The sequence below is a fragment of the Synchiropus splendidus genome, chromosome 12 (genome assembly GCF_027744825.2).
Source record: "Synchiropus splendidus isolate RoL2022-P1 chromosome 12, RoL_Sspl_1.0, whole genome shotgun sequence".
Taxonomy (NCBI): Eukaryota; Metazoa; Chordata; class Actinopteri; order Syngnathiformes; family Callionymidae; genus Synchiropus; species Synchiropus splendidus.
Window position 1 is genome coordinate 19,212,666 of NC_071345.1, and position 26,552 is coordinate 19,239,217.

Consider the following 26,552-nt stretch of genomic DNA (forward strand, 5'->3'; position numbering starts at 1 on the left):
TTGCTCACACATCACTAGCTTCTGACTTTACTTTAGTTTCAGGCTGGCACTGTATATGAGCAGGGAGCCGTATATGGGGTCTTGTGTTGTGGTGTCTACTGACTTCTGTATACTGCATGTGGTTCATTCCATAAATATCTGTGGCCTCTGTGATGTTATTCTCAGGCTCTGGGCTCTGTGAGAAGGTTGCGCCACAACACTTGTATTCCTCTGCCTGCAGTTAGAGGTTTAGGGGGATTAGGGGCGAGAAAACCCCAGCCGAGGCCCTGCCATGCATTTTTATGGCCATCTATGCATATGATTCCAATGTAGTACGCAGCGGAGATGGAGTGATGGGGTATTAGAGCTCACCACTGGAGATTCAAACAGGCAGACCGCAACTTATTTTCCCTCACTTTTCATTTTGGCATGGGTGATATCAGTTAGCATTTCTCTTCTGAGAATTACCTGATTTTGAGAATATAGTAATCTTTCCTAAAATACAGGGATGATGAAAATATGAAAACCCAAAGTGTTAAATGAGAATCTTGGTTGTGGCGGAAACATAACTTGTATAACAGTTATGTTTTATTTGCAGGAGCATGCGTTGGTGTCCGGATGATACATTTCAATGAATAAAGCTGGCGCTGTCAGTGTACCGTACATGCCTTTGAGTTTCTGTTTGTGTGTTCTCTCTGTGTTTCAGTGTCTTATTCAAGCAATTCAGATTCCTCCCACCGTCCAAAAAAAGGGTGGTTAGTATAACTCTACATTGTTGGTATATGTGCCAGTCAGTTCAAGGTGCCCCCGCATCTCACTCTGAATCCTCATTGTGACGGCAATAGGCAGTACACAGAAGGAAATGGTGGATGGTGTTGTGACGTGTAGCTAGATGGTATTCTCGTCATTAGCTCTGTGTAATGCTGGTGATGAAACAAAAAGGTGAATAAAAATGTTAGCATTTTACAGAGAAAATAAGCCTTTGCATTTCAAATAGTACTATCATCATGTTTTTAGCCATGTTTCGTATAGAACGTGGAAAATTTTGAGCTGTACTCAATTATATTTTATGTTGTGTGTATTGTTGTATGACAGGCCTCCCGTTTGTAGATGTGACAAATACTGTCTTTAAGCCATACTGAATGGCAAGCCTCGTATCTGCATCGTTCCTGTCCTATGTAGCTTTCTCTTTTTCCAGCTGGAGATCACCCCTTACAGTCTTCTCCACCACTTCCACTCTGGCGGCACTCTCCTCATCACCTCACTTGACCTCTGCCCATTGCTCTGGATGACTACATACTATATTCAGTGGACATGTGTGACATAGGCACATATGAGAGAATTGAAGCAATGCTTCCATGCTGCAGCTGCAGTCCATGCACAGGGTGACAGACCTTTAGAAAGATTCCTGGAAATTGCATGTGCATTTTTGCACACTGCTGTCAGACAGGTCAGAATACATGCTGACAGATGTTGACCCCTCATCGCTCCCAGAGTCATTTAAAAAAAGGTAGAACTGAAGCATTCAGGGGTTGAGGGCAGATGACTCCAACCTCACTCAGTGGGTAAGCATAAGTAGCTTATCCTGTAGCAGGATACCAGAGGTCCAGGAATACTCCCATACGACAAAGTAGGAAGCTCTGCAGTCAACTGCTGCATGACAGTCAAATTCTACCGGTGTTACCCTGTCAAAAGGATGACATGCGTGCTGGTGCCCCGGGAAACTGTGTGTGCATCTGGTTTGTGTTTTCGTCCATGTGTGTAGTCAGACATCAGCCTTGTGCGTTGTTGTTTTTTTTTCCTCTCTTATTCACTGCTCATGACATGTTGATGTTCTGGCATCCTGTGTGGGTGGTTTGAAGCTGTCAGGGCAGACTATGAGGGGTATTCAGTAATACAGTATTGTGTCTGTGTGACTTCACTGTTTCTATTTCTTTCCTCTCTGGTGGCGGGTTTAAAAGGTTTTGAAGTTTGTGAATCATTATCTAAAGTAGTTTGTGCTCTAAAAACTTTATATTGTACACTATGTGTATACTGTAGTTTTTGTTACAATGGCAACCATAACCTGTGACAAATGAGTTATTACAAACAAAACACACTTGCATTTATCAACCATTTACAAACCCCTTCATGAGGAGAGCATTAAAAAAAGAAAGGATCCGTGCCCAGTTCAAAATGATGATAATAGTTAACACACCTTTTCCATGCAGACAAAATGTCTGTTCGAGAGCCCTCTGCTGTGGTACTGCTATGAGCAGCCAGTGAAAATCTGCTGTGTTGCAGTTAAGAACAGAGCATACAGACACCAAGTCCAATGAGATGGACAAGACCGAGACCCAACTGTATACAGAATAAACTCCTGTTTTGTTCCAACTACCATACAGCATTTCAGTTCTTAATTTATGATCATTGTTGCAGTAAGAAATATGTGTGGATCTACTGTATATGACTAGTAGACTTCTGTATTCTGTATTCAGTTTGATCTTGGTCTTGTCCTTTACTGTATCCTCTGTATGCTCTGATATTGGTCTTGACTATAGCACTAAATTACCGGGTATGAATGGTGTGTTCCAGGTAGACTCAGTATTGATATATTTTATTAGAAACTGTTTGGACTGCACTTAGTACTACAGTATTTGTTCTTTAAAGTGAAACTAATGTACTAATGTGGTGTGTCTTTTGAAGTAGACCCTTATTGAACAATATATTTCTGTTTTCACAAAACTCAATGACATATTTACATTTGAAAATGTGCATAGGCCCTGCCCATGGGAAACACCTTTGGCAGGAGTTGACATCTCCTTCTCCCGGCTGTGCTGTGTTCGCCCCCTCTGCTGTGATCGGTCAGGAGGAAACCTTCAGCCTGGCTCTGCTCACAGCTGCTGTCAGGGGCGCCTCCATTAAACCCCATATAAACCTCATCAGTCCAACCGAGCTGATATGCACCGTCCTGTCCGCGTCCTTGGTTCTAACACTAATTTATTCGGATTGTCAGAGCAGTATGAGCAGGTACTCACACATCCTCCAGCTCTTCTGGTGGGACCCCAAGGCCAGGTCATCCCAGAGACACAGCCCTCCATGTGTCCTGGGTCTTCTAACACAAGACTTGAAAACGCTGAACTAAGTCACTTGAATCATGCATTAGATCTGTCATCTGAAGTCTCTGCTATGGCCCCGTCTAATGTGGTGGTCTGCAGGTTCAGAGCTACACCGGAGGCAGAGCCAAGCCCATTGTGACTGAAGAGTGGTCTTCACACTCATATCCTCTCTTTTGCTGAGACTTCAATGATGATGCATGAGAACTTCATCAAGCAATAACAGAGCACCATCATGATGAGGGACATACTGCATCGTGGAGAGGAGGACTTCAACATTTGAAACTTTTGAATGAGTCAGGAAAGATGGATTAGGTTAGAAACACAATCTCAGTTCTCTTTGTTATTTAGATTGTTACTTCAAATTGGACGGTGTGAATATATGCTCTGAAGCGGTATTGAACAGACATGGACTGAAGTGCTTTTAAAGTGTATTATTTCTGTGATTCAATTTCATTATGTGTTTTAGAAAATTGCAGAATGTTTGGAAATCCAAATGAACCGATCACAATAGTGTTTTTTTTTTTGCAATGGAAGCACTTTTTCTGGCTTGGGCTACAGCCCCCCAATATATAGTGCACATGCCTGTATATACAATATAATGTGTGTGCCCACATCCTATTATAATTATTCCGTCAGAGTCAGGATAGCCCTTTCCATCTGCTGCGTGACTGGTACATACATTATTAGATCTTGAGGCCCGACTGGTGTGATGTACATGTGTGCATATGAGTGCATGCATGTGTGTATTAATGTCATTCATGTTACCTAAGCTGCAGACTTCAGATAACCACAGGGGGAAATGTGAAGCCACCATGTAGACAGCTCTACTGCGGTGGTCCCCTTTCTTCTCTCCATAACTTACCCCACACACTTACTCTCACACACAACAGCCCGCCGATCAGCACCCCACCCCTGTCACTTTGTCATCACACCCGTGCTCAGCTTTAGTTTTGAACACATCGCTGGAACGAAACAAAAAATGATTAACTGAATGTGCTTTGCTCATTTTATGTTGAAATGACTGTCCAACCGTTGGCAAGACATCCATCCACTTTTCAGTGATGATGAAGCCATGGTTATTGTAACTTCTCTTGATATATTTTTTATCGTCTTACACTGTTGAAATGGAGCTTTTAAGGGCTCACGTGCAGTTGAGTTATGGACTATATATATATATATATATATATATATATATATATATATATATATATATATTGTCGTACATTTGCTGCGTGTTCTCAACCTCGCTCTTGATTTGGTCGTCTCGTTTGTCTGTCCTGTCAGCCTCATTCAGCTCACAGGATGCAATGAAGCATTTCCTGCTACAACGGTTACAGGAAAGAAGCTAAGCAGTCTGTTTGATGTGCCATCCCCTCTAATTCTTTACACCTGGACCGTCCTCTATATGGTTTTCAGCAAAACAGAAGCGTTGGTCCTTTTTTCCTCCGTTTCTTCTGGGATTGAATTCTTCATTTGATTCAGACCACGGCATATCAATTCATGTATTGTTTTGCTATTGGCTTAATATTTCTGATGACCAAGTAATAATGTTGGTTTGTAAAGAGTTACTAAGACACTTGGTATTTTGGCAAGCGGAAAGCTGTTAGATCATTCTGTAACACTTTAAATCCTGAGTAGCAGCTCTTTCAAACAAATTGTATTTGTTATCCAATGTTTAACACTGTATGGCTTATATTATATACTATTGTAATTGCTAGTGCCAAATCTTTTTAAATCATGTATTAGCTGGGTCTTCCTGCAAGCATTATTTTGTGGGCTGATAAAGAAACTCTATCTTGCATTTAAATGATGGGAAAACTGCTGTTATGTAATGTAACTGTAATGGTCAGTTCATCTCCCAGGTCCTTCGGAGTCTATTCTGAAGTGGGGCAAGAGAAAACCTTTTTGGTTGAGTACAGTCAGAGGGTTAACCTGAGTACAGGAGTACCTACAGTAGAAACACTGGCTGTCTAAGCCTATATGTTGCTGATGTATCCCTCCACACACACACTCCATACAAAAAAGGTAGATTCAAGATTCAATGTTGTCATTATTCTGGATAACAAGACTAAGAAATGAAGAGTGCAAGTTGGTAGAAACAATACGTAGACTTATAAACAATAAGCAATGAACAATGAAATGGCATTCTTATGAACTGTAAACAAATTGCACTGGTGTAAACACTGGTAGAAGCAGTAGACACGTTCTATTCAGAGTCATTGCACAGCAGTTTTCACATTCCACTGCAATGTTTTTGGACATATTGGGTGTGTGTGGTCTCACTGTAGGTCCTGAGCTGAACTCTCAGTTCAGAGGGGCTCCAGCGTGCTTGGGTGAGGCTTGAAGCCATCGCAAGTGGTGATGCCTAGGTTGACAGGTGCCAGGTCTCTGCTGGGTGGGTGGCTAGGTGACGTGTCCGAGTGAAGCTGTGGATGGCAGAGCTTTGTATGGCTTGGTTCCTTGGAGTCCTGCCAGGTCTCTGTCCCCGAAGCTAGGAGTTGGGGGTGGTTGAGTCCGGCCTTCGATCTACGTGTGACTCGCACTGGGTTGTCGGTGACCCTGTTAAAGCCAAGTAGTGGGAGATGGTTGGGCATCTTTACTCCAGTAAGACGGTGAAATGCCCTGATCTGCCAACTGTCTTGTCTGTGTTCATCACCAGCTGCTCAGGTTTGGTCATTTCATGTTTCAGGATTGGCCAAAAGATGTGATAGCTTTGTCAGCTGCTCACCTTCGCAACCAAACAACTTCCCTGCTCTCTGTATTGCCCACAATGGTGCCCACTCTCTGTGGTATGGGCAGCTATCTGTGTATGCCAATGCTCAGCTTCTGTGGCGAGGGAGAGATCTGACTTAGTTGTACTTATGATTCATATAATAAACTTTTTTTTTTTTTTTTTAATTCACTGTGTTCGTTGCTGCATGTTTAGATTAGATTAGATTGTTGAAATGAAACTTGTAAGGCCATAAATATGTAAACAATAAATAAGTCAAAACCTACTGTTTGTAAAAGGAAAACAACAGCTCTGCATATGAGCTGATATAAAGGGTTACATTTCAGTCTCCGGAAGCTACCAGTGGAAAGTTGTTGTATTAGGTTTCACTGTGCCTTTTGTTCGCTGGGAGGAGATTACAATTGGAACAAACAGTTTTTTAAGGTTGACAATAACATCAACAAGATGGACACAGTGTTGAAGCTATCAAGTTCCCTGTTTGCTCTGGCCCTGTGCGAGGCATGCGGCGTATGTGATCCTAATCTAATATGGCCGTCATTTTTCTGACTTTGTTTGGGGGAAAAATTCAGTGTTCATTTGCTGAAGTCCAAGTGAGGCCTTGTTATGTAACATCATAGCTTTAAACATTTGTCAGAATTCAATAATTGCTACAAACCAAGTGTAATCAACTTCAAAGTGCTCTGCCAAAGGGCCTTCATTTTCACAGATAAAAATGATCATCTTCAAAAGTACACACACAACAAACCAGTTTGCATGCTAATGTGAAACAGCTTGTCTGCCCAGAGACACTCAATCAATATCGAAAGGGGAGAAAAAACAGTAGTGGTTCAAGCTGTTGGATCCATAAAGCCTAATTTTATAGACCCATAAAACACACTGTGCAGGAACACAAGTTAAAAAATCTGAGTTCAAAATAACATTTCTCAAGAAGTTGTAAGTTTTTCAACTTGACAGTTTTACAGTGAGTTTATATGAAATACCTCAATGAGCACATTACATTTGCATGTGAACCAAAAGCTTGTTTACATTAATATACAGTGAAGTGAAACAGATTCCTTTTGCTCAGTTGGAGAGGCGAGTCCATTTTGGACATTTTAAGTCACTTAAATTTAATTTCAACTAGAAAAAGAAACCACGGATCACTGACTTCCGCCAAGCTGCTCATTTCTGCCTACATTGTGTTGATCCAATATTGATCCAATATTATTGCCCTATATTTATTTCATCAATATACTTTGGTGCCTTTTTAGCATTCAAAACTATCACTGATAGTCAATTCATATAATACAACACAAAGGACAGTGTGTCATTGCTCTGAATTTATGTTCTTGATGTGTGTTTGGAACTTTAATATCTCCAGCTACAAATTTATATTAAATATATCATGTTAAAATGTGGACAGTGCTCACTTTCACATAGCATTGACACACTACACTATCTATCCAAATAGGTCAGATTTTTTTTTGGTCGAAATAACAAAAGTAGATAAACAACGTTTGACCCTATGTGTGGTAAGACTCATGCACCATGGTGGAAGGGCGGTCATGTCAATCCTTGTCAGTTCTGGGCGCAGGTTGAGTGTGCCTGTTCAATATTTGTTGTCTTTCCAAGCTCAACTCGACCTCATTCCACTTATTCAGAAGGTTTCTTGCCCTCCAAAATGGATGGTGAGATTTGGGCGTCTTACGTATTGGAAAGTTTTGGAATGTCAATAAGGCTTTGAATTGGCATCTTTGAAACAGGCACTGCAGGTGCCAGCGCTGATGTCTGTCCTGAGGGGAATAGTGCGCATTGAAAGTACCAAGATGCGGGAGATCATTTAGTGTGCTGGCATGCAGATCCCGTTGTCAAGACGTATTGCTGAACAAATCAAACAGCATTAGGTGGTGGTGTCAATTTCAATATGTAACAACGGCACGTGAAGCAAAGCCTCACCCAGCAGACAAACACCGTATGCTTCCTCTTCCAAGCCAATCTTTCAGGTCTGCATATGCACAAGCTTGCCACTGTCCTAAGAGCAACACGGCAGATACATCTGTGTTTATAACAGAACCTCCTCTGACGTGTAAACCGCTGGTGAAATAAATGACTCAAGCAATTAGGTATGTTGAAATAAACGTGCAAACACTGACTTTTGGTATGCAGCGAGTCCTGGAAAGACAAGAGCTCAGAGCATCCGCTATTGTCATGGGGGTGGTATGAATTTGTTCTAAGCCCCACTTGTGTTGTATATAGAAGTAATAGTTTCCTTCTAAGCTTTTGTGTAAATATCGAATAATTGGTGGAGTGTCTTTAAAGTGTAATCAGCTTAATGAATAACAGGCTTCTGTTAGGAGCGGCAGCAGAGATGAGTAATGCTGTGTCCGCCTTCAAAAAGTACAATGCCGAGATTTTTTTTTTTTGTTCAGCACATCAAGGGCAAGACACAATTCAGGAAAAGTGCAATTTCATTTGATAGTGTGTGAGGCCTAAAGGAGAGCTAAACAGTTCTGCGTGAAAATGCTTGCACTTGGCTGAAATAAGTAGCCGGCGGCTGCCAAGTGTGACAGATTTGGAGCACTTGCTGCAGTTTTGTTGTTCTGGACATGTTGCTGCGTTTCTGTTTGACTGCTGCTAAAATTGCACCAGTCATTCAAGAGTCATTTTCATAGTAGTCTTGAGTGACGAGGTCTTAAATTCTGCTGACTCTCAGTGTTCCACATGCGTCTCCCGCTCGCCACTCTAATTCAAAGCCTTAATTATTGTAATTGCTGGATGCAAATTAAGAGAAATTGGACTTGACTGGGGTCATAAATCCTAAGCTCAGAAGTCACAGTTTCTGGCAACATGAAGTGGACCACCGAAAGTAGGGGTGCTTAACTTACTAAGTAATTGCAACTTGAATGAATCATACTGCTTTTGAATTCCCCTTCGCCCTATGCACAGACTCCGTCCCGGTGGGACTCTGTGTTATGCCACTGGCAGTCGGAGTGAGCTGATCCAGAGGCTGTACCTGTAGATGATGCTTGATACGATGCAAAGATCAAAGTATTACTCGTATTGTTATTGTTTCTTTGTTTGTTGTTATTTATTTTTTCATTATGTCTTTTTCATTATGTTTGTGTTACACGTTATGTCAAACGTGTGCCCGCACACCCATAAGATTCTAAGAGTGATCATGTCATTTTAATGGTGGAGGTGTAACAAGAATTGGATGTGATTGGTTCGGACGCAGAGTGAAAAAAAGGTCTGAGGTTGCGGGCTCAGGTTGCGGGTTTCGTAATGACATGATCCAGAAGCTGTGGGGGCTCGGTGCTTCCTGCAGTGCTGGCCTTAGGTGGGGAGTTCAGTGAGTGTGGGGGTAAGACTTCTTAAGTATAATGATAAATAGCTCATGGTGCACCTCAGGATCACCTTCTCTTGAGTGTAACACAGCTCACTGCTTCCAGCACTCCTACCACTGGGCTCGGAGCCTCAAACAGATCCCATTGTGGTTTGTTTTACAACCTTGAACCACAGTTCGCCTTCAGACCTTGGCATGGCAATTTAGATTTCTCAGGATTCCACTTCAACAGGCCCTTATGCTTATTTACAATATGATTCCTCTGTCAAAATATATTTTTTTCACGCATGTTCCATAGCTGTGGCTACTGATATTGTTTATTATTGTGGAAGCAAGTCCTTAACTGAAAAAGCCTTCATGACATGCAGCGTTTGTCTGTGCCTTATGTGTGGATATTTAAGTTTTGAAGAGCTGGCGATAGGTTGGATATTCTTCGTAGAGCATTTTTATTTGACTGTATTACTTAAGATCCTCCCCTCACTCAGACTACAGGAATACACAGGTACATAACTGAGATGTTCATATTTGTTGTATAGGCTCAGTATAGTATAGTTGTCAGGTATTTTCTTGTCCCTGAGTGCCATGGAAGTGGGGGTGGACTTTTGAATTTAACATGTAGCTTGCTCTATCCGGTCACAGGTCACATACCGCATCTTTATTTTATTTTTATTTTTTTTCATTTTACTCAGTATAATCCATTTTGTTGTTGAGTCCTACAAAATAACTGAAGACATTGTTCAAATATTGAGCACAATTATGGGAAATAAATTTAAAAAAATTATGTGTACATTATGTGTCTTCCGTCTCATGGTGATGGTGAATTGGAATTTGGTAATAAAAATGGATTTTATTTGGACAGCAGAGTAATGAATGTGCGCAAAGCGTTTAATCCAATTGCCACGGGCCATCATTTTGTCTACACTTTCCCACTCCATGGTTTAAATTTGGGAGAAGGATTGACTGTGAACCACAACAGTTTGATGTTCACGTTGTTGTGTTTGGTCTGATTGTAATTCAAATTGGGTCTCAACTATGTGAGAAAGTGTTTTTTTTCCTCTAAATAAGTGCCATGAACAGCATGTAACAGAGTGTTCTTACTGCAGGGCTTTTCATCGGAGTTTTATAAATAGCAGAATTTTGTCGTTAAAAAATACTGTTTCTGTGGTTCTTTCCTGCAATTAAAATATGGCTGGCACAGGAACAAGGGCAAAGTACTTGTGTTTGGGACAACATCTCACCCCTGCTCTACATCCCTTCCTCTCCAGCCTTCCTCCTCAGTATAAGCATCTACTTTATTCTGTTTTCCCTCACTACTTATGAGGCATGAGTGACCTGGCAGAAGGTGGTGTTCCACCTGTCTCCCTTTTAGTGCTTTCCGTTCGTCCCTGAACACGGTGAGCAGTGTAATAGCTATACTCTCCAAAGGCGTTTGATAATTCCTCTTAGCCAGGCAGTGTGGTCTTCACATGACCAATCAAATATGTCAAACTGGCAGGGTCTTCCCCCCACATGTACACCGAGAAAATCTGGTTTCAATTATTATTGCACCCCAAGGGGAACTTCCAAAATTCCTCCCCTCCTCATTTGTCAGAAATGAAGCTCTCTTGTTTCCTGCGATTGGCTAAAATATGTCTTTTGATATTAAATCACACAGGTTTCCATGGCCTGCGTGACCTAGACAAATGTTTATCGTATTTATTTATGTCATCCGAAATGACTTTGCCGTTCAGAGGCTTGGCTGCCGCCTATTGCCATAAGTTGATAGAGAGTATGTGACTAAATAAGCGGAATATAGGAGATAATTTGGAAAGTACATGAGGTAAGTGTGGTTTGTTTAACGTGAAAAACTGCAGCTTGGCGTTGGGGAGGGTGATGGAGGTAGTGTTACACAAAGTCTTAATGAATCTGGACTGACACATCCCACCCAACTCTTGCAGGGATGTTGGTTTGATTCACATTATACTCTGTTGATAAATGCGGTTCCAAATTTTGATTAAGGATCTGTTTCACTTGTTTATATGTCAACAAATCCAACTAAATCCAGTTATGCACCTCTGATCTTCTGTCGCCATTGTTTTTGTACTTGGTGTGTATTGTCATAACATCACGCTCTGGTTGAAGTCTCTGCAGCGCAACTTCGTGAGGGAAATGCTAAATGAAAATTGCCATTGACGTTGCTGAAACAAACAAAACTACTCATGCTGCCGCTACATCTGTAGCCATTTTCATCCCATTTAAGCTCTCATTTGAATTCACCAGCACAAATAAACATGTCATTATGAACTGAAAGTTCTGATGTCATATGCAGATGTTGAGTTTTGATTATTCCTCAAGAATTCTTCAGGATCTTGTCTCTCAAAGGCAAAATAAATGACATCATATTTTCTTGGCTCCGAGACGGTAGTGTTTGCTCACTGACAATGCTGCCCGCTCCTGACATATCTCTACATCTTTACATCTCTTATACTGTATTAGTTTGTGTACATGAGAGAAGTTCTGTTTTTCATGAGCCAGAAATGAAAAGCACAGGGCAGTAAAAGCTTTAGCCCGACTGAGTTGCAGCCAAATTGCTCTTTGGAAGCTTTGGAAGTCTTTTTAAACATGATTTCTGATCTCTATTTGTCAGTTTGTGTTCTTGGGGCTCGTCTGTGAGATAAACAGATTCAATGTTTTTGGTTGTTGTTTTTTTTTCCATATTTGAGGAGACCCTCGCCCAATGGTCTTTGTTGATGTGCATGCGTGTATACGTGCATGTAATTTTCATATTGTTTTCTTCTCAGGCGCGCATTGAACCTTGGAATCCTCCGTGACCCGGGTTCAGAGGTGGAAGACCGTCAGTACCAGGTGGACCTTCAGTCTATTAACATTGGAACCGCCCAGTGGGAGCAACTTAAGCCAGAAAAGGAAAGCACTAAAGGAGGAGCTTCAGCAGAGAGTGAGAGGAGTTCCCAGAATCCAGCTCTTGAATGGAACATGGCCAGTAGGTGAGTGAAGATGTTCAAGGCAATGAGTCAGAGAAATAATGTAGTGTATTAGAAATACAAGTGTTGTGTCTTGCTTTAAAACAAGTTGCCAGTCTTCTCCTATCAACCTTTCATTGCTATGAAGAACACATTTTTGTCAGCATTTTTAGAATGAAGCTGCTGCTTCTTTATAACGTTTATTTTGGATGGATACTGTAGGTGCATGCCGTGGTGGACATGCCAGTTATTGTGGCATCTGCAACTACTTAGACCACCACAGCCCTTATACTTGTGCTCTGTGTCCACAGCTGCACTGACCATCTATCCCAAAATGCTGGCTTGTTTTAACATTCCCGTGCTTTTGGCAGTCACACCATTCAATAAAACTGCAGTTTTAAGTGGAGGACTTGGACCCCATTGGGGTCGTGCATTCAGCACAGTGGTCTTACTACGGAGCCTTTCTCGACAATTAGTGGGCTGCTGGGGCTTAGTCCACGCCTCTTGCACAAACATACTCACTTTGTCACTGCGGTGATGTAAGTCGGCTGCAGTGGCCTACAGCCAGGGTCAAATTGACTGGAAGGGCAATGAGGTGAGATGTTGGGCTCACACTCCAGATCCCATAAGATGCCGAGTTGCATTCATATCATTTTAAAAGACTTGTTACAGTTGTTGTGCTGGATTTTGACTAAACAAATGTGTTTAAGATAACTGAAAACAGCTGAAGGATGTAATTGATAGTTTATTTCTAAAGTTTATTGCAACAAACTTTAGAAATATAGGGAGAGAGCAATGTTTAAATTCCCAATGTTGTGGGTATGATTACATATTTTTGATTCCTTCAGTTATGAATAGTCATGCCTCCCTTGGTCAACAAGGTGCTGAGCGAATTGGACAAATGAATGTTCTGAGTCTGGAATGAGTCTGGAATTTTATATCCATCCAGTACTGCATTCAAGTTCATCATGTCATACTGTAGGACAGTTGTTGCTTCTCACCAAGCCCCCCCTTGTTTCATTTGAATGAAACCCTTCACCACACATCTTACCTTGTATGTCGACTGAATTGTACATGTCAACCCAAATCCCTTGGCTTGATAGCAATACTGTGCTTTGGCATCTAGTATGATTATAGTTAAAGATGAAATCAAGTGATATTTAGTTGATTTTGAAAAGGGTCCTTAGGTGTCCTTTTTCATGTCGTGACTACCAGTTTTATTTTAGCTCATTTCAGCAATTTATTTATGACCACAGCTCCCCAAGGCTCTCTGGGATCACTGTCCAAAAATTGAGCTGGATCACTGTCCAAAAGTTGAGCTCTGCAGAGGCTTTGGCTTCCTGTATATTTTTGGGGAACATCCTGTTTTGTGGATCCTCTGACAGGACCTGTCCTCGTCAGAGTGTTCCGGTGAGGAAAGACCCTTTGTCAGGAAGCTGTCAAGTCTATCTACTTCCCCTTGTTCGATAACTCACCACAGCCCACACTCTGAACACCCGTTTTTGTCTACTTGGTGTGTTAGGACTGTCTTTCTTTTTTCCCCCCATCTGTTGTAATTTGCACCAAATGCATTGAGGGGGCAACTCAGAGACCCGCTCAAACATGCGTGCATACAGTTAGCAAGCACACACACACCCACACACACGCACCAGAGGCCCCCTGTATTACTGCGTAAACCGAGCCTTATGCCTCTTTGCTTTGCTGGTGAATGATAGCACCTGTCCCCTGCAACGAGACACTCATTGTTTCAATCCCTGTCTGAGGGGAGATTAGCAAACACCAATTGGCCTCACAGATCATTTCACCTCCAAATCAGGCCTCCATCAAACTTTGTATGCAAGGAAATATGTCAGAAAATAATCCCTTTAGGGCAAGGGTAATGCACATTTGTGTAGCAGGAGTGAATATGATATTGGGTCTGCTCAACTACAGTACTTTAGGCCACCTAGAAACAGGACTTTTTGTAATCCTTGCCAACTATAAATATTGGAAGCTGTCTGCTTTGATTGTTTTAATAGCAGCAGATGTGGCAATTAACACCACCTTATAAAGCCTGCTTGTATATTTGTTTTAGTGCTAACAAATGTTCCCACAAATATGGCTTGATTGTGGGAATGAACATTAGTGAAATGGAGAAAGCTGGTGTGAGACAGGCTCAGCTTGATCTCATGTATACAATTAAGGGTCGTTCCCAATTGAGACTTGTCAAATAACGTCTCACTCCGTCTCCAAAACCAAGCTTCCAGCTAAAATCTGTTCGAGCAGAAATTGAAAAATTGGACCGGTCGAAATATTTTACAAATCCATCTTGCACGAGAGAATTGACTGTGATGTTTCGGACTCTGCAGGATTGAATTTCTGATACTTTGTAGAAAGTGTGTGGTGGTCATCTGGAGGCACTGCAAAGTACTGCGAAAGAAAATCAAAATTCTGTGTTGCAAATGAAAGCTGATGAAGTCAAAATGGAGCCCAAATTGCTGAATATACATACCTACATCATGCAGTACACCTTTCTTCTTCAGTGTTCCAAACAAAGTTTGTGCAAACAAATTAATCAATACTCATGTACCACACGTCTTCTGTATTTGGAAGCGCACTAACCAGTCTATACCCCCATGAATTAAGCCTTGACCTTTTCATTGGGTGCTCTTTCAAGTTTTAACCTGAAGGACACATCCAGTCCAGATGAGGAGACAAGCTCTTCGTTTCGTCAACTGTTCACCGCCATGATGCTAGTCTCTTTCAAATGTATTGTTGATAGTCATTAGCTGCGTTGGACTCTCCAACACAAATCATTTAGCCAAAGTGTTTTATCCCCTTTAATGTATAATCTGATCTTCTGTTGTCCAGTATCCGGAGGCAGCAGGAGCGTCGTGCAATCCTGACTCCAATTGTGACTGACTTCTCTGTACGAGTGACTGCTGCCCCAGCCATCATCTACAGCAAGAGTCTGTCCCCAGAGAGTGGACAAACGGAGGTACGTGTGAAAAACAAAAACATTGTATCATTTCAACCTTTGAAAATGCTTCTGTTTGGTGCCTTCCTCAGCTACTTAGGGCGTCACACACGCGCACCTATGACCAGAGTCACCAGTTGACCTCATAGTGGTTTTTGGTTTGTGCGAAGAAACCTGCAGAGAAAACTCAAGCATTAAGGGCGAAACCAACTGTGTCTTCATTATTGCTGGTAACAACCCCACTGTCTGGATCATGCTTGGTTCCACCATAGCTCAGGAGCAAAATCTTGTAGTTCCTTGCCAAGTTCTTGTAGCTCATTGCCAATGCAGAGCGACTCGATGGAACTGATCTTCATAGCGTCTTTTTTCTTGAGGTCAACGAAACTTTCTCTTGTAGAAATATCCTGTCTCAACCGAGCTGGATTCCCCCCAAATCTCGGCTGTTGCAGAACCTCACAAGTTACTGGGGCTCCAGGTCATACAAAAGATCACATGTCCAGTATTAGCCATAAACAATGTATAATAGTTGGCAGCCTCAGCGCTGATTTGAAAAACAGATTTTCAGACGTTTGCCACTTCCTTTGTCCCCAGACCTTGCCATGATTGAAACCACGACATTGGGCCCGCACGCAATAAGACATTGATAATGTGAGATGTTGAAAGGTCCTGAGTGTTGCATGTCCATATTCAGAAACTTCCTCATCAGGGCTCCCTCAGCAGATCATCATGCAGTGGAGGCTTTTGACCCATGGAGTTCAAACCTTTCTGCTTATACAGCTGATGTTTTCTGGCAGGGCTCTCTCAAACTTCCTGCCTCTTTGAAGCTTTGTCCGTCCAAGTTAACATGCCCCTTGACAATGTGTAGCAGCTAATTCATAACTTGCCCTGACTGATACTCACACAAACACCAGGGCCGCTGGAGCACATTTTAATGAGCTCTTTTTCAGGGAAATAAGGTTCACTTTACTGCCATTTTAAATTCAACCTCTGTTTTTCACTCCTTTTCTCTAGGATGTGATTGTGTGTGGTCACTCCCTGGAGGTCAACGTGACCAGCAGTCTTGACTTCTACCTCAGTGTTGCACAGGTGCAGCTCCTTCAGCAACTTCTCAGAGACAACGTGATGGGCTCAGACCTTCCTGAAAAGAGCACAGAGGTACATTTCTCCTTATATGTTGCATGGAGTGTTACACAGATGAGTAATTCTCTGAAAAAGCAGGACATTAGAGGTAAGCCCTTTCCTGAGGGAAAGGTTAAGTTTCTTCTTTTTTAGATGATAATGTTGCAGTAGTTAAGATTGCAAGCTTTGGCTCAGTTGAACTCTTGAAAGAACATCAGATTTTATGCCTCTTACAAAATCCCCACTGCACACTATTGATGATAATAATAATTATTATTATTATAATAATAATGGGAAAACATTTTAACTATGATGCGACAAGGTGGATTGTTTATCAGGATTAGTATGTTACATTTTTATATTGTACTTTTCTTACAGATTTTTGCCAATTATTTTGAATTACATTTTTTCCGTCAACTGAATCATACAAAAAAGTCTTTTTTTTATTAACAATATTACCGAACAACACAGTATTAAAAATATTGCAATTTTTTAACCAAATAAATAAATGCAAGATATTTAATATAAAATAAATTTTATTCCCTTTTCAATGAACAACTTGTTAAATACTGGAATGTTGCCTGATGACGTGAGAGACCACTCTTTTCATCCACTACTTGTCCAGGGAATGAGTATCTGTGGTCCAGGTGCGCTCTTACCTGCTGGTCGGGCACCTATGGTCTTCAAGAACAAAACCCGACTGCTCGTCCAAAACAATAAAGTCCTTTATCATTGGTTTTGCCTGTGGTTAGCTTTGGTTAGCATTGGTTCATTGATATTCTAAGCTTTAAAGGAACTTGTAGGGGCTAACATTATTTTCAATCATCCCCCTGAAAATGCATCTTGGGTGAAGTCTTTGCATATGAGGCAGTTTGTGACAAAACTGCATAACTCTACATTGGAATTGCTCTCTTTGCTTTTCTATTTGCTGCTTTGAACTTTAGCCATTAATAAATAATGCACTTTCATCTCTTGTCCGTGTTTCCGCCGTACCCTGCCCCTATTTTGAGTAAATCTAACACATTTAAATATTTACCCAGAACGCAGCAGTTCTTCTAATGCAGCCGCAGTTTACGGCTCTCTGCTCGGCAGCAGCTTTCAGGGCTCTTCCTATTGTTTACAGGACAGGGAGCTCCCAGGCGCCATTTACCCCGTCTGACGGCTCAAATAAAGCTGGCTAATGGAATACAATATAAAAATATTTACCAGCTGTGATGAGAATGGGAGTCACTGAGGGGTGAGCAGAACAGGCCATTTGAGAGGGAAGGGAAAAGGGGATGAAGGAGAGAGGGGTGACACAATATGAGGGATTTTACTGTTTTCTGACGTCTGTTGTTGTGGGCTGACTGTAGCGAGTGGCTCAGATCTTGTAAATACTTCTCTGAAGTTATGCGGATTTGGTCTTCGGGAGTATACAAAAACATATGATGAATGTAAGCAAGAATGAACGTGGGTTGGAATAAGCCTGCCTTCTCAAGTGTGGTGCAATAAATGTGTTTTGTGTGAGATTAATAGTTGGCTGCATGTTTCCTGCTTCTTGAACAAGGAGGTGATGTAAGGCCTCTTTGTTTTCAATCAAACATAAAACAATTACAACACAGATGGGCATCACCTTTGTAAACATATGCAAACAAGAACAGTTTAAGAGGTCCATGGAATAATGATTCATGTGAGTTTAGAAATCACTCTGTAAGAAGGTGAAGTAGATTGTACCTGATTTTCATGTGTGTTTTGGCTGCTAGTTAAGTACTTATTAGTATTTTATTCAGTCCGGCCATGTTTTACACCAGGATTTTCACCAAAACTTCACTGCTAAACTGTACCATTATAACTATCAACAGTACTGAAGTATGGATTCTCCGGCTGCGTGTAATCAATGCAAAAAAGGAAATAATGTAGCCTGGTTTATTATTTTTAACACATATTTGACACCCAAGTCTCTCCTGAGGGATGTAGAAAATAGATGTATAGATTTGATTACAGGTACTCTTCCATTAAAATAGGTAGAATAAGAGAAAAAACAGTCTGTTGAATAGCACCCCTTCATGCCCGGGACACCCTGTGAGCTCTGATTTTTTTTTTTTTTTTTTGTCGTTTGTTAGTTGTGATAGCAAACATGTTCCCACTATGACTGAATGAGTGCAATATACAATTGGTACCATTGACAAGCTGCGTTTTTTTGTCAGACTTCTTACAACTTTGAAGTTGCTGGTGTGACCGGATGTCTGTGGCTGGGGAAAAAAAGGGAATCCAGTCGTCCAGGGTCTTACCGAGTGATGGAGTACTTCACTCTAATGCTCCAGTCCAACAATAACAGGAAAACAGATATTGTGGTTGTTGTGTAGTTTTGCATGTGAGGGGTGTTGGTGCCCCTCAGATGTGCCACTGGCTCTGAGAATCCAAGAAACATTGATATCAAACAATGATATTCAAAAATTGGCTTGTCGGCTTTTAAGCTTCATGAATCTCCGGAAATACGATAGATTTTCTATAAATCTAGGATACAGTGAATGGCACCTTGTTCACTGTTGACTGTCGCTTCTGTATATATGTCTCACTGAAGAGCAGGGGGTGAAATTTGATCCCCAAAACTCCAAATGCTTTCATTCGATATTACAATACTTATGAAAAGCAAAGAGATTACTGTATGATGATTGCAGTACAACAGGAGAACAAACTGAGATTCTAAATGTCAACAGCTCATCTGGACACTTCCCAAAATCTGATGCAGTTGAAAGGGAATTCAATGAAAGATCAGATGATGTTTTTGCTTCAAGAAAAAAAGTGAGGTAGTCGGTAGTGAAGAGGGACACTAGCCTGAGAGTTCCTGTCTGTTATCGAACTACGACTCTTGTTTCCTGTTGAACAAGTTCCAATATTCATTCACTCTTCAATAAATCCAAATGTTCTTCCCCCTGTGACTTGAACTGCATTTCAGTTCATTCATGTCATTGAGTCTGACACCCCTGCTTTTATGAGTCATGACTCTTTTTTTAATCATTCAAATCTTGATTCAAATCCTCCCTATGTCACATCAGAAGTGTAGTCAAACATTCAGGAAATAGGTTGTAGTTTCTCATCTCTCCTGCTCGGACTTATGCAGTCAGAGTGCAGTCAGTGACTCTAGAGCACAGTGTTCTGAACTACACTCTTCAAGAAGAGTTCACACTGACGTCTGCGGGGTGCACTCACGTCCAAGATCATGTCATCTAAACTTTTGCCCAACTCATTAGCAGAGATGAGTAATAGTGGCATGCCTTTCCTTCATTAACACCTTTTATTGCGAGAATGTGGATGGTCAGGTTGAGTTCTGCTCTGACCTGAACAGTACATGCTTGATTCAAACTGAGAAGAGGTGGAGAAAAGGCCGGCGGGAGCTTGAGAGGCCAGAGCGCCGTCCCAGAGGAGAAGCTGTGACAGCGTCCACAGTTGATCTGTCAGCGGTGTCAGTCGAGCAACATCATGGTAACAAAGAAGACACTTCGTGTTTGTTCTTTTTTTTCCCTATTTGTTTATTTAAATGCGCTACCCATGGAGCCGTGCTCAAGGAGGCGCTGGCTCTACATCTGCTCTTGATTTGGGTGATTTTGCCGCCCTCACCCCTGACTCGTAATGATTCATGGGTTGATTTTGCTGAAGGGCAGCTAATGGCTGCAGGAGGGTTCATCCAGGTTCAAGGACTGATGGGAAAGTCCAGCAAATGTTCTGCGGGGGCTCCAATGGCAAAGTTCCTATATCAATCAATTATGTGTTGCCAAATCGGAGTGACTTCTTTTGGGTGAATACAGTCGCTAAATTTCATTTTCTTCTACCTTGCACATCTGTTGTTAGACACACAGAAGACAGGAAGTCCCTCACCAGTGCTCATGTCCCCCACTTCATCTCTGATGGTGTGGTCACACTGAACTACAGTGTTATTGCTGCCTCCAGCTGCATTAAGTGTAACTTTAACAGCCCACAGGTCCAGAATGATGTCATCTAATGATTATCCATCCATTCTCGGTTGAGAAATCAAGTATGGATGCCTGCGAAAGCCAGTTGGCGTTTAGGCACTCATTTATGAACTCATCCAGTCTTTTGTTACTCCATGTTTGTGTAGTATATTGGTAGCACCTTTGGAGACGAAGACTCCGACACGGGTGTCTGCCAGGTTGTGTCCTTACCGTTGTCCTCAGCTCCTCTGAAACCACACGTTCTGGCTCTGACTAGTGGACTCTCTCAGTTCAACTATTTGCACCTACATCTATCTTGTGAGACTTTTTGGCAAGCACATCTGTCCGGCTGCTTGGCCTGGACCCACAGCAGGGAAATATTTCTTTGACATTGTCAGATCTGTTTACTTCTGTTGCTCAGAAGCCAATTTTGCAAGCTGCAGGGCCCTCTAGTGGCGTGCTGTGTTCTACAAGCATAACTTCCAGATTCCTCACCGGGGCCTGCTGTTTCTGAGCTGCGTCCCCTCACTCACGCTCGACCGTGCCAACAAGCTGTCTACCCCCTGCTAACACATTACACACAGCAGTAACAAATAGCCCCGCTGCTGCGTTTACTTTGTTTGGAGGGTCTTGATTAAAGGAGCAGCCCGTCTGTCCGCATGATCCCGTGTTTCAAATCATTATCAGGTCGTCTTCATGAGTTCATTGTGGCAGAATATTTGAGGATATCATTGACACTACAATGCTAGACGGAAAACCTCTAAAAGAAACAGCCTATCAAGCATGTATATGAGATTTACATTCACAAGTTCTTGGTGGGCAGCAATGAATGAAGCGGAAACAGAAGATGAAGCCCGCGATGTTGTGATGAGGTGGACTTCTTATCCACTGTCAATGATGCTCTGTCATCACTGAAAGTCAGTCAGAAAGATGCAAGCTGATGACAAGGCTTCAAGGTCGCCTTTAAGGTCAAGCCTGTTCGGTTGGTATTTGATGAGGGCAGGTGTGACTTGGAATGATGAAATAAAAATAATAATAATAATCTGTGGACACACCCAGGCAATAGCTACATTTGCAGCAGAATTCAAGAAAAGATTGTGGCGTGGTGGCAATTCATTTAAGAAATATCTGTTTCCACTTGCAGTTCTGTCGAATCTCTGCTTTCCCACTCCTTTTAAGAATGCAGGGCCCTGATTTCAAACAGTTCCCATCGCTGCAAACAGCTGTGTTTTATTGTCTGGGCTAATGAATTTGTTTTGAAGGGGCTTTTAGATTCGCTGGCAGCAGCAGGGCGAGGCAGGCGCGTGGGCAGTGAGTGTGCAAGCTTTGTTTTTGATTTCAGTCATTTCTAGTCAATGAACTGTGCGAGGAACCAATACTTTGTTGGGGACTGTTATTTTCCTCTCATCTGCTAGATTTGACGTCACCGAGTGCTGCAGCCACTTGTCCACACTTTTCCATTGTTTACCTCTGTCTAGTTGCACACTGCACTTACAAGCCTTTTTATATCATGGAATTACAAGACACAGGATTAGTTGATGATGATATGTCATACCGTGACCATGAGTTTTTGGTCCATGTGAATTCAGTGTTGAAGTGTTGAAATTGTAGCCAGATTTAGATTTTGCATTCATATGGTTATGTGGCAGTCAAGATGCGAGTCGCTCCAGGACTGCCACAACTTGAGTGGATGTGTCCCGTCAAACATAGAATCATGTGCGGCAATGACTACCTTTTTTTAAAAAATAGGAGCATCCTTATGAATGAAAAAGCATTTTTGAGTTTCTATCAATGGTATAGAGGGCTCTCATTCGCAGGCGTATTTCTCAAACAGGACCGGACTGTTATGACAGAAGGACATGGACCATACTCTTCAAGCCATCCGATCGATGGTCGATGTAGTCCATTCTTCTAGTCGGCCTCTAGTTGGTGACTAGTTGACTTTCAATATGTTTGTAATTTAACACATAACTAGTGTTCACAACAGTTCACATACTTTTTTCCATTTTCCAATGACTGTTTACAACAGTATAATCACACAATTCTGTGTGTTCATCAACCTTATACACGTCATTCACCGACGAGTTCACCAGTCTTTCTAATAGTTAGTGTCCAGTCAGCTATTAAAATAATCCTTATAGCTGGAGCCCTGGAGACAAAGATGAAGTGACTGTCGCTTCATGAAACTCCGCAATTGTTTTTGTAAATTTTATCACCTGATAGTGAATTTTTAAATACATGTTGTGTCGCTACCTGGTTCATCAGGTCATCAACTGATATGCAACTCAGTCAAATGGATACTGAAGGGGCTGTTGTCATCACAGACATCCCAAATACTTATATACAGATCAAACCGTATTTGGGAGGAAAAAGATCATTTCATTGAATTGGACTGAATGCTGGTGTGCAACACAATTATTTCACCATTTACTGATAAGTAGCATTTTAACCTGTATTTTTCAACACAGAAAAAGTCCCACTGAATGTATTACCAATACTAGAAACCACGTATTTTCCCGGTTTTTGTAACCTGCTTGTCAACTCTGCTCTTTAGAACTCACATGCCAACACGGGTGTGACTGTACCAGAGAGCGAGAGGAAAATACCCTCTGGTGCAAGGGGAGTCCCACTGTGCTTCATCCTCAACCTCAGCTTGGGATGATTACACGCATGGGAAAACTGGGCTCTTCCTCTCATACTCGTACACACACCAGCTCACTCACTGCAATGCCCGACTGCAATGTGTCCGAAATGTACCTGCCTCAACAGGACTCTTGAGAGTAAACACGTGTATAACCTCACCACAACTTCACCTTCTTTTTCTGTCCTTTCTTCTTTACTCAAGGTTTTAATTGCATGAGGTATTGTAAACCTGTTGACACTAGACAGAGTTCATTATTTTCAAAAGTCGATTTATTGTTCCCTTAAGGACATGAAGGAGCTGCACGCTACAGCACTCACTCGCTACAACGTAGCATTTACACAGCAGGGTGCTTTGTCGGCCAAGATAAACTGCAGGGAGAAGTGAATTTAGAGTGGGAAGGAGCAGGCTTTTCAGTAGCTGCCTTGGTTTTACAGTAGGTTTATGAAGCAATTTAAGACTGTTTGTACAACAGAGGCAACATTGTGCCGTTGCATTTGAGCTCAGTCTCATTTTGCCTCATCTTGGTCTAGATTGTGATCTTGGGTCACAAACTCTGGTGGGGTACTGGACCCCAAGGGTTCAAAGGGAAGAAAGGAGGGAAGCAAGAAAGAAAGAGGCATAGTGAACATCCCATCAGTCCCATCCAACCAAAATGTGCCACTTCGAAATGTATGCAACCATCTGAATCCAAGAAGAATTTGGATCTTATTCAAGCCTAAAAGACGTTTCCGCTTTAGGTTTCTAGTGGGAGAAGAGCTCCAAAACAAGAATTCAACAGTCCTCAAAAATGTGTCAGATTGGCATCTAAACTCTCATATTGTTTCCCACATGAACATGAAGACTTGAAGTTGAGTTGTTTTGATTCTGGTTATGATGAAAATGTGTATTTTCCATTTCTTCCCTTTAGGCAATGCAAGTTTTAACACTCAAGAGCCATCCATATTCATCGTCAGCATCATTGAAAGTTATTGCTTTAGTTAGTTTTTTGTTGCTGTCTCATGAAAACTAGATTGTATTCCATTTTCTGAGAATGAATTTCATAATCACGATTATCATAGGTATGGCAAGTAGCTTAGCAACACAGGGATCAGAAGAGAAGGTCAATACATCAAGGGTTGACACAGTGGCTTAGACTGGCTGATACTTGTGCGTTATCAACAGCCTTGGCTCAGTGGGCCACCTTCAGAACGCTGTCTGTGTCTCTTCAAAACGCAAGCCAAACGTCAAACTCACTGCTTGAGGGTGCTGTATTTTTTAAAGGTTAAGACACTCTCAGGACCTCTACTCTTTTTAACGTAGTGAAGCGTGAGAGGAACTTTAACTCGCTCGTTGGCCAACAGAAATAAGTTGATATTAAAAGATAGTGAGTCCAAAATACTAACAAATGAACACTGCACGGCCAAGAGTGGAGACAACTTGAGAACTGATGGCGAAATGACAAAAGGATACAAGAGGGAATGAGTCAGAGAGGGGTCCAACGAAAGAAGAGACACAACACTGAGAGAAAAAGAGACCAAATCCAATGTTTGCGTTCATTCTTGGCTCAGGCCAAAGTGTTTTCTGTAAAATGGGGAGCTGCTGTTCCTTGGAGGTCAGCTCTTAACCAGTCGACCTGGCTATTAACCCTCTCTCTGGGCCAGATCCTTTTCACCCCGACCTTTCCCATCCTGCTCAGCCATATTTTCCTTTGCTCTGTTTCTGCTGAGAACATAATAAACATTTCTCTCTGCACAGCATCTCTGTTTCGACGTTGGCTGTCTTACATCTGTTAAGTAAGCCCTGTTGTCTCAGCTTATCCTGAATATTCTCCTGCTCAAAGCCGGTGTTCATCCCATTGCCACTCTCTTTTGTTATGAAACCACACTCTAGTTCTCGTTGAACTCAGCCTCCTGTGTGAATCAACTGATAATTGACAACCAGTCAAAACAAGTCACCTTCTCGGGTCTCTCCCTGCACCTTAACCAACCTTCTCAAAGCAAAGATGTTGTGCATTTCCTAGTCAGCCCCTTGTAAATCTCATTTTTATGAGATCAGTAGCAGCTGAATTTGCTCTCTCCTCACTTGGTTTTGCCAAAATTACCGTGAAAACCCCACATAAAATCAAGTGGGTTTGGATCATATTAGACAGGGCAACTAACGGCATCTTTGAGGAGAGACATTGGGGCCCCTGCTGTGAACTGTGGTATCAAGTGTCTACCCAGGTGAGGTAGAGACTCCAGTTCCTTCTCGCTCTCTTTTCTTTAAAGAAATGCAGACACGGACCCAGGGGAGAAGTAAAAGCAGGGCACGCCAGGCCAGCTTGAGTACACAAAACATGGTGACCTTGTACAAAAAAAGAGGGGGGAAAAATCTAATTTTTGTCTGAAACTTTTATTGTCGGAAGCAGGTTATTTACTCACCTGTAAAAAACGTTTTAAAACTAACCAAGCAGGTGCTGGAGTCAGTTAGGCTTCCTTCATGCTACAAGGCTTGAGCAGTGAGTGATTTTGTGTGTGCTGTGGTGGTTGGTTTGCTATATGCTAAAAGCATGTCTTTTCTTCAGTCTTGGCACTTAACATTTCCTCTGATACTTGGTTCACCTAGAGAGTGCTGACACCTGCATTAATACAGTGATGGTAGTATTAAGTTCCACCCAATTTCCAATGATCATCTGTTTTGTGGAGACAAAATTTTGTACTTAAAGTAGGCAGCTTTAGCTATTAAAAATAGAGCAGAAATGAAAGCCATGTAGAAAGGCTAATCCCAACAATATGTTCGTATGTTTTGATCGTCATTTTTATGGAGTTCCTCCTTGTCTTTCCTTATTTCCCATTAGAAGTTCCCATTGCATAATGTCCCCCAGAATCTATCTTGCACCTTCTCCATAGTCACTCATGTTCTCTTTCACTACATCCATGAACGATGACCAAGGATGACAACCGATGAGGATTGTCTTCCTCCATGTGTCCAGCCCATCAGTCTGGCCTCAATGTGTCCATCCTGGTACTTCAAACAAACCTAACCTCACCTCCACCTATCAGTGGCAGAGGTTGTGTAAATGGGACACATTTTTTGTTTGTTATTGGAATGACTGAAACACTTCAACACTGTAGTGTAGGGAACTGATATTCAGCATCAAAAAGAATCAAAATGTGGATGGAAAATGCCAAGCTATGCGATTTCCCATGTGCCTGTTTGACTCCATGTCTTGGAGGTCTTTAAAGAACATGTTCCACGTACAAACTTTGGCAAACTCTCGCCACTCTCATGACATTGCAGTTGACCCGCTTCAGTAAGAAAGATAACATGGATAAATGCTATCAGGGAAATGTGGTGTCAGTAGAGTCCCGCCAATGCTTCAGCTCCCCAGGGCCCCCTTGCGGTTGTTTGCCATAGAGATAAGAGAGAAGGAGCTCCATCATTTTCATCCCATGGTTGGAGTAGAGATTGATAGCCTCATTCTGGCCCTGGCATTTCAGAGTCGTCGGTGGTGCTGGAGCCTATAGCAGCTATTTGGGGCACAGGCTGTTGGAACAGGCATATATGTGGCTAACACAGCCATGACGTCTCCTTATGCTACAAAGTTAACATTCTTCAGTCCAGAAGAGTAATGACACTACTGTGGCGTATAGGCCAATCAGGACTGAGCCATTTACCTCACCTGTTTCAGCTTGGTGTATTGGAGCATGTCCAGTAGCTGGGATGGCTGTGTCAGAGATGACTTAAGTGCACCTCATATAATCCAGCAGTTGGAGCAGGACTTAACTAAATCCAGTTCTTGGTAATTGTGTTGCCTTATTTGATCTTGTACGGATGCCAGCTGATACTTTTC

The 26,552-nt window shown here is 42.0% G+C and overlaps 1 protein-coding gene across 5 annotated transcripts in view; it reads left to right on the plus strand.

The window, feature by feature from the left end:
- The window catches only part of LOC128767966 (intermembrane lipid transfer protein VPS13B-like), a 252,311-nt gene that overhangs the window by 141,052 nt on the left and 84,707 nt on the right, over positions 1-26,552 (plus strand). For all 5 annotated transcript variants that reach the window (XM_053880402.1, XM_053880401.1, XM_053880404.1 and 2 more), the window contains 3 exons: positions 11,911-12,114; positions 14,941-15,067; positions 16,058-16,201. In XM_053880402.1, coding sequence (XP_053736377.1) covers positions 11,911-12,114; positions 14,941-15,067; positions 16,058-16,201 — 475 coding nt within the window. The remainder of the gene's footprint in view (positions 1-11,910; positions 12,115-14,940; positions 15,068-16,057; positions 16,202-26,552) is intronic.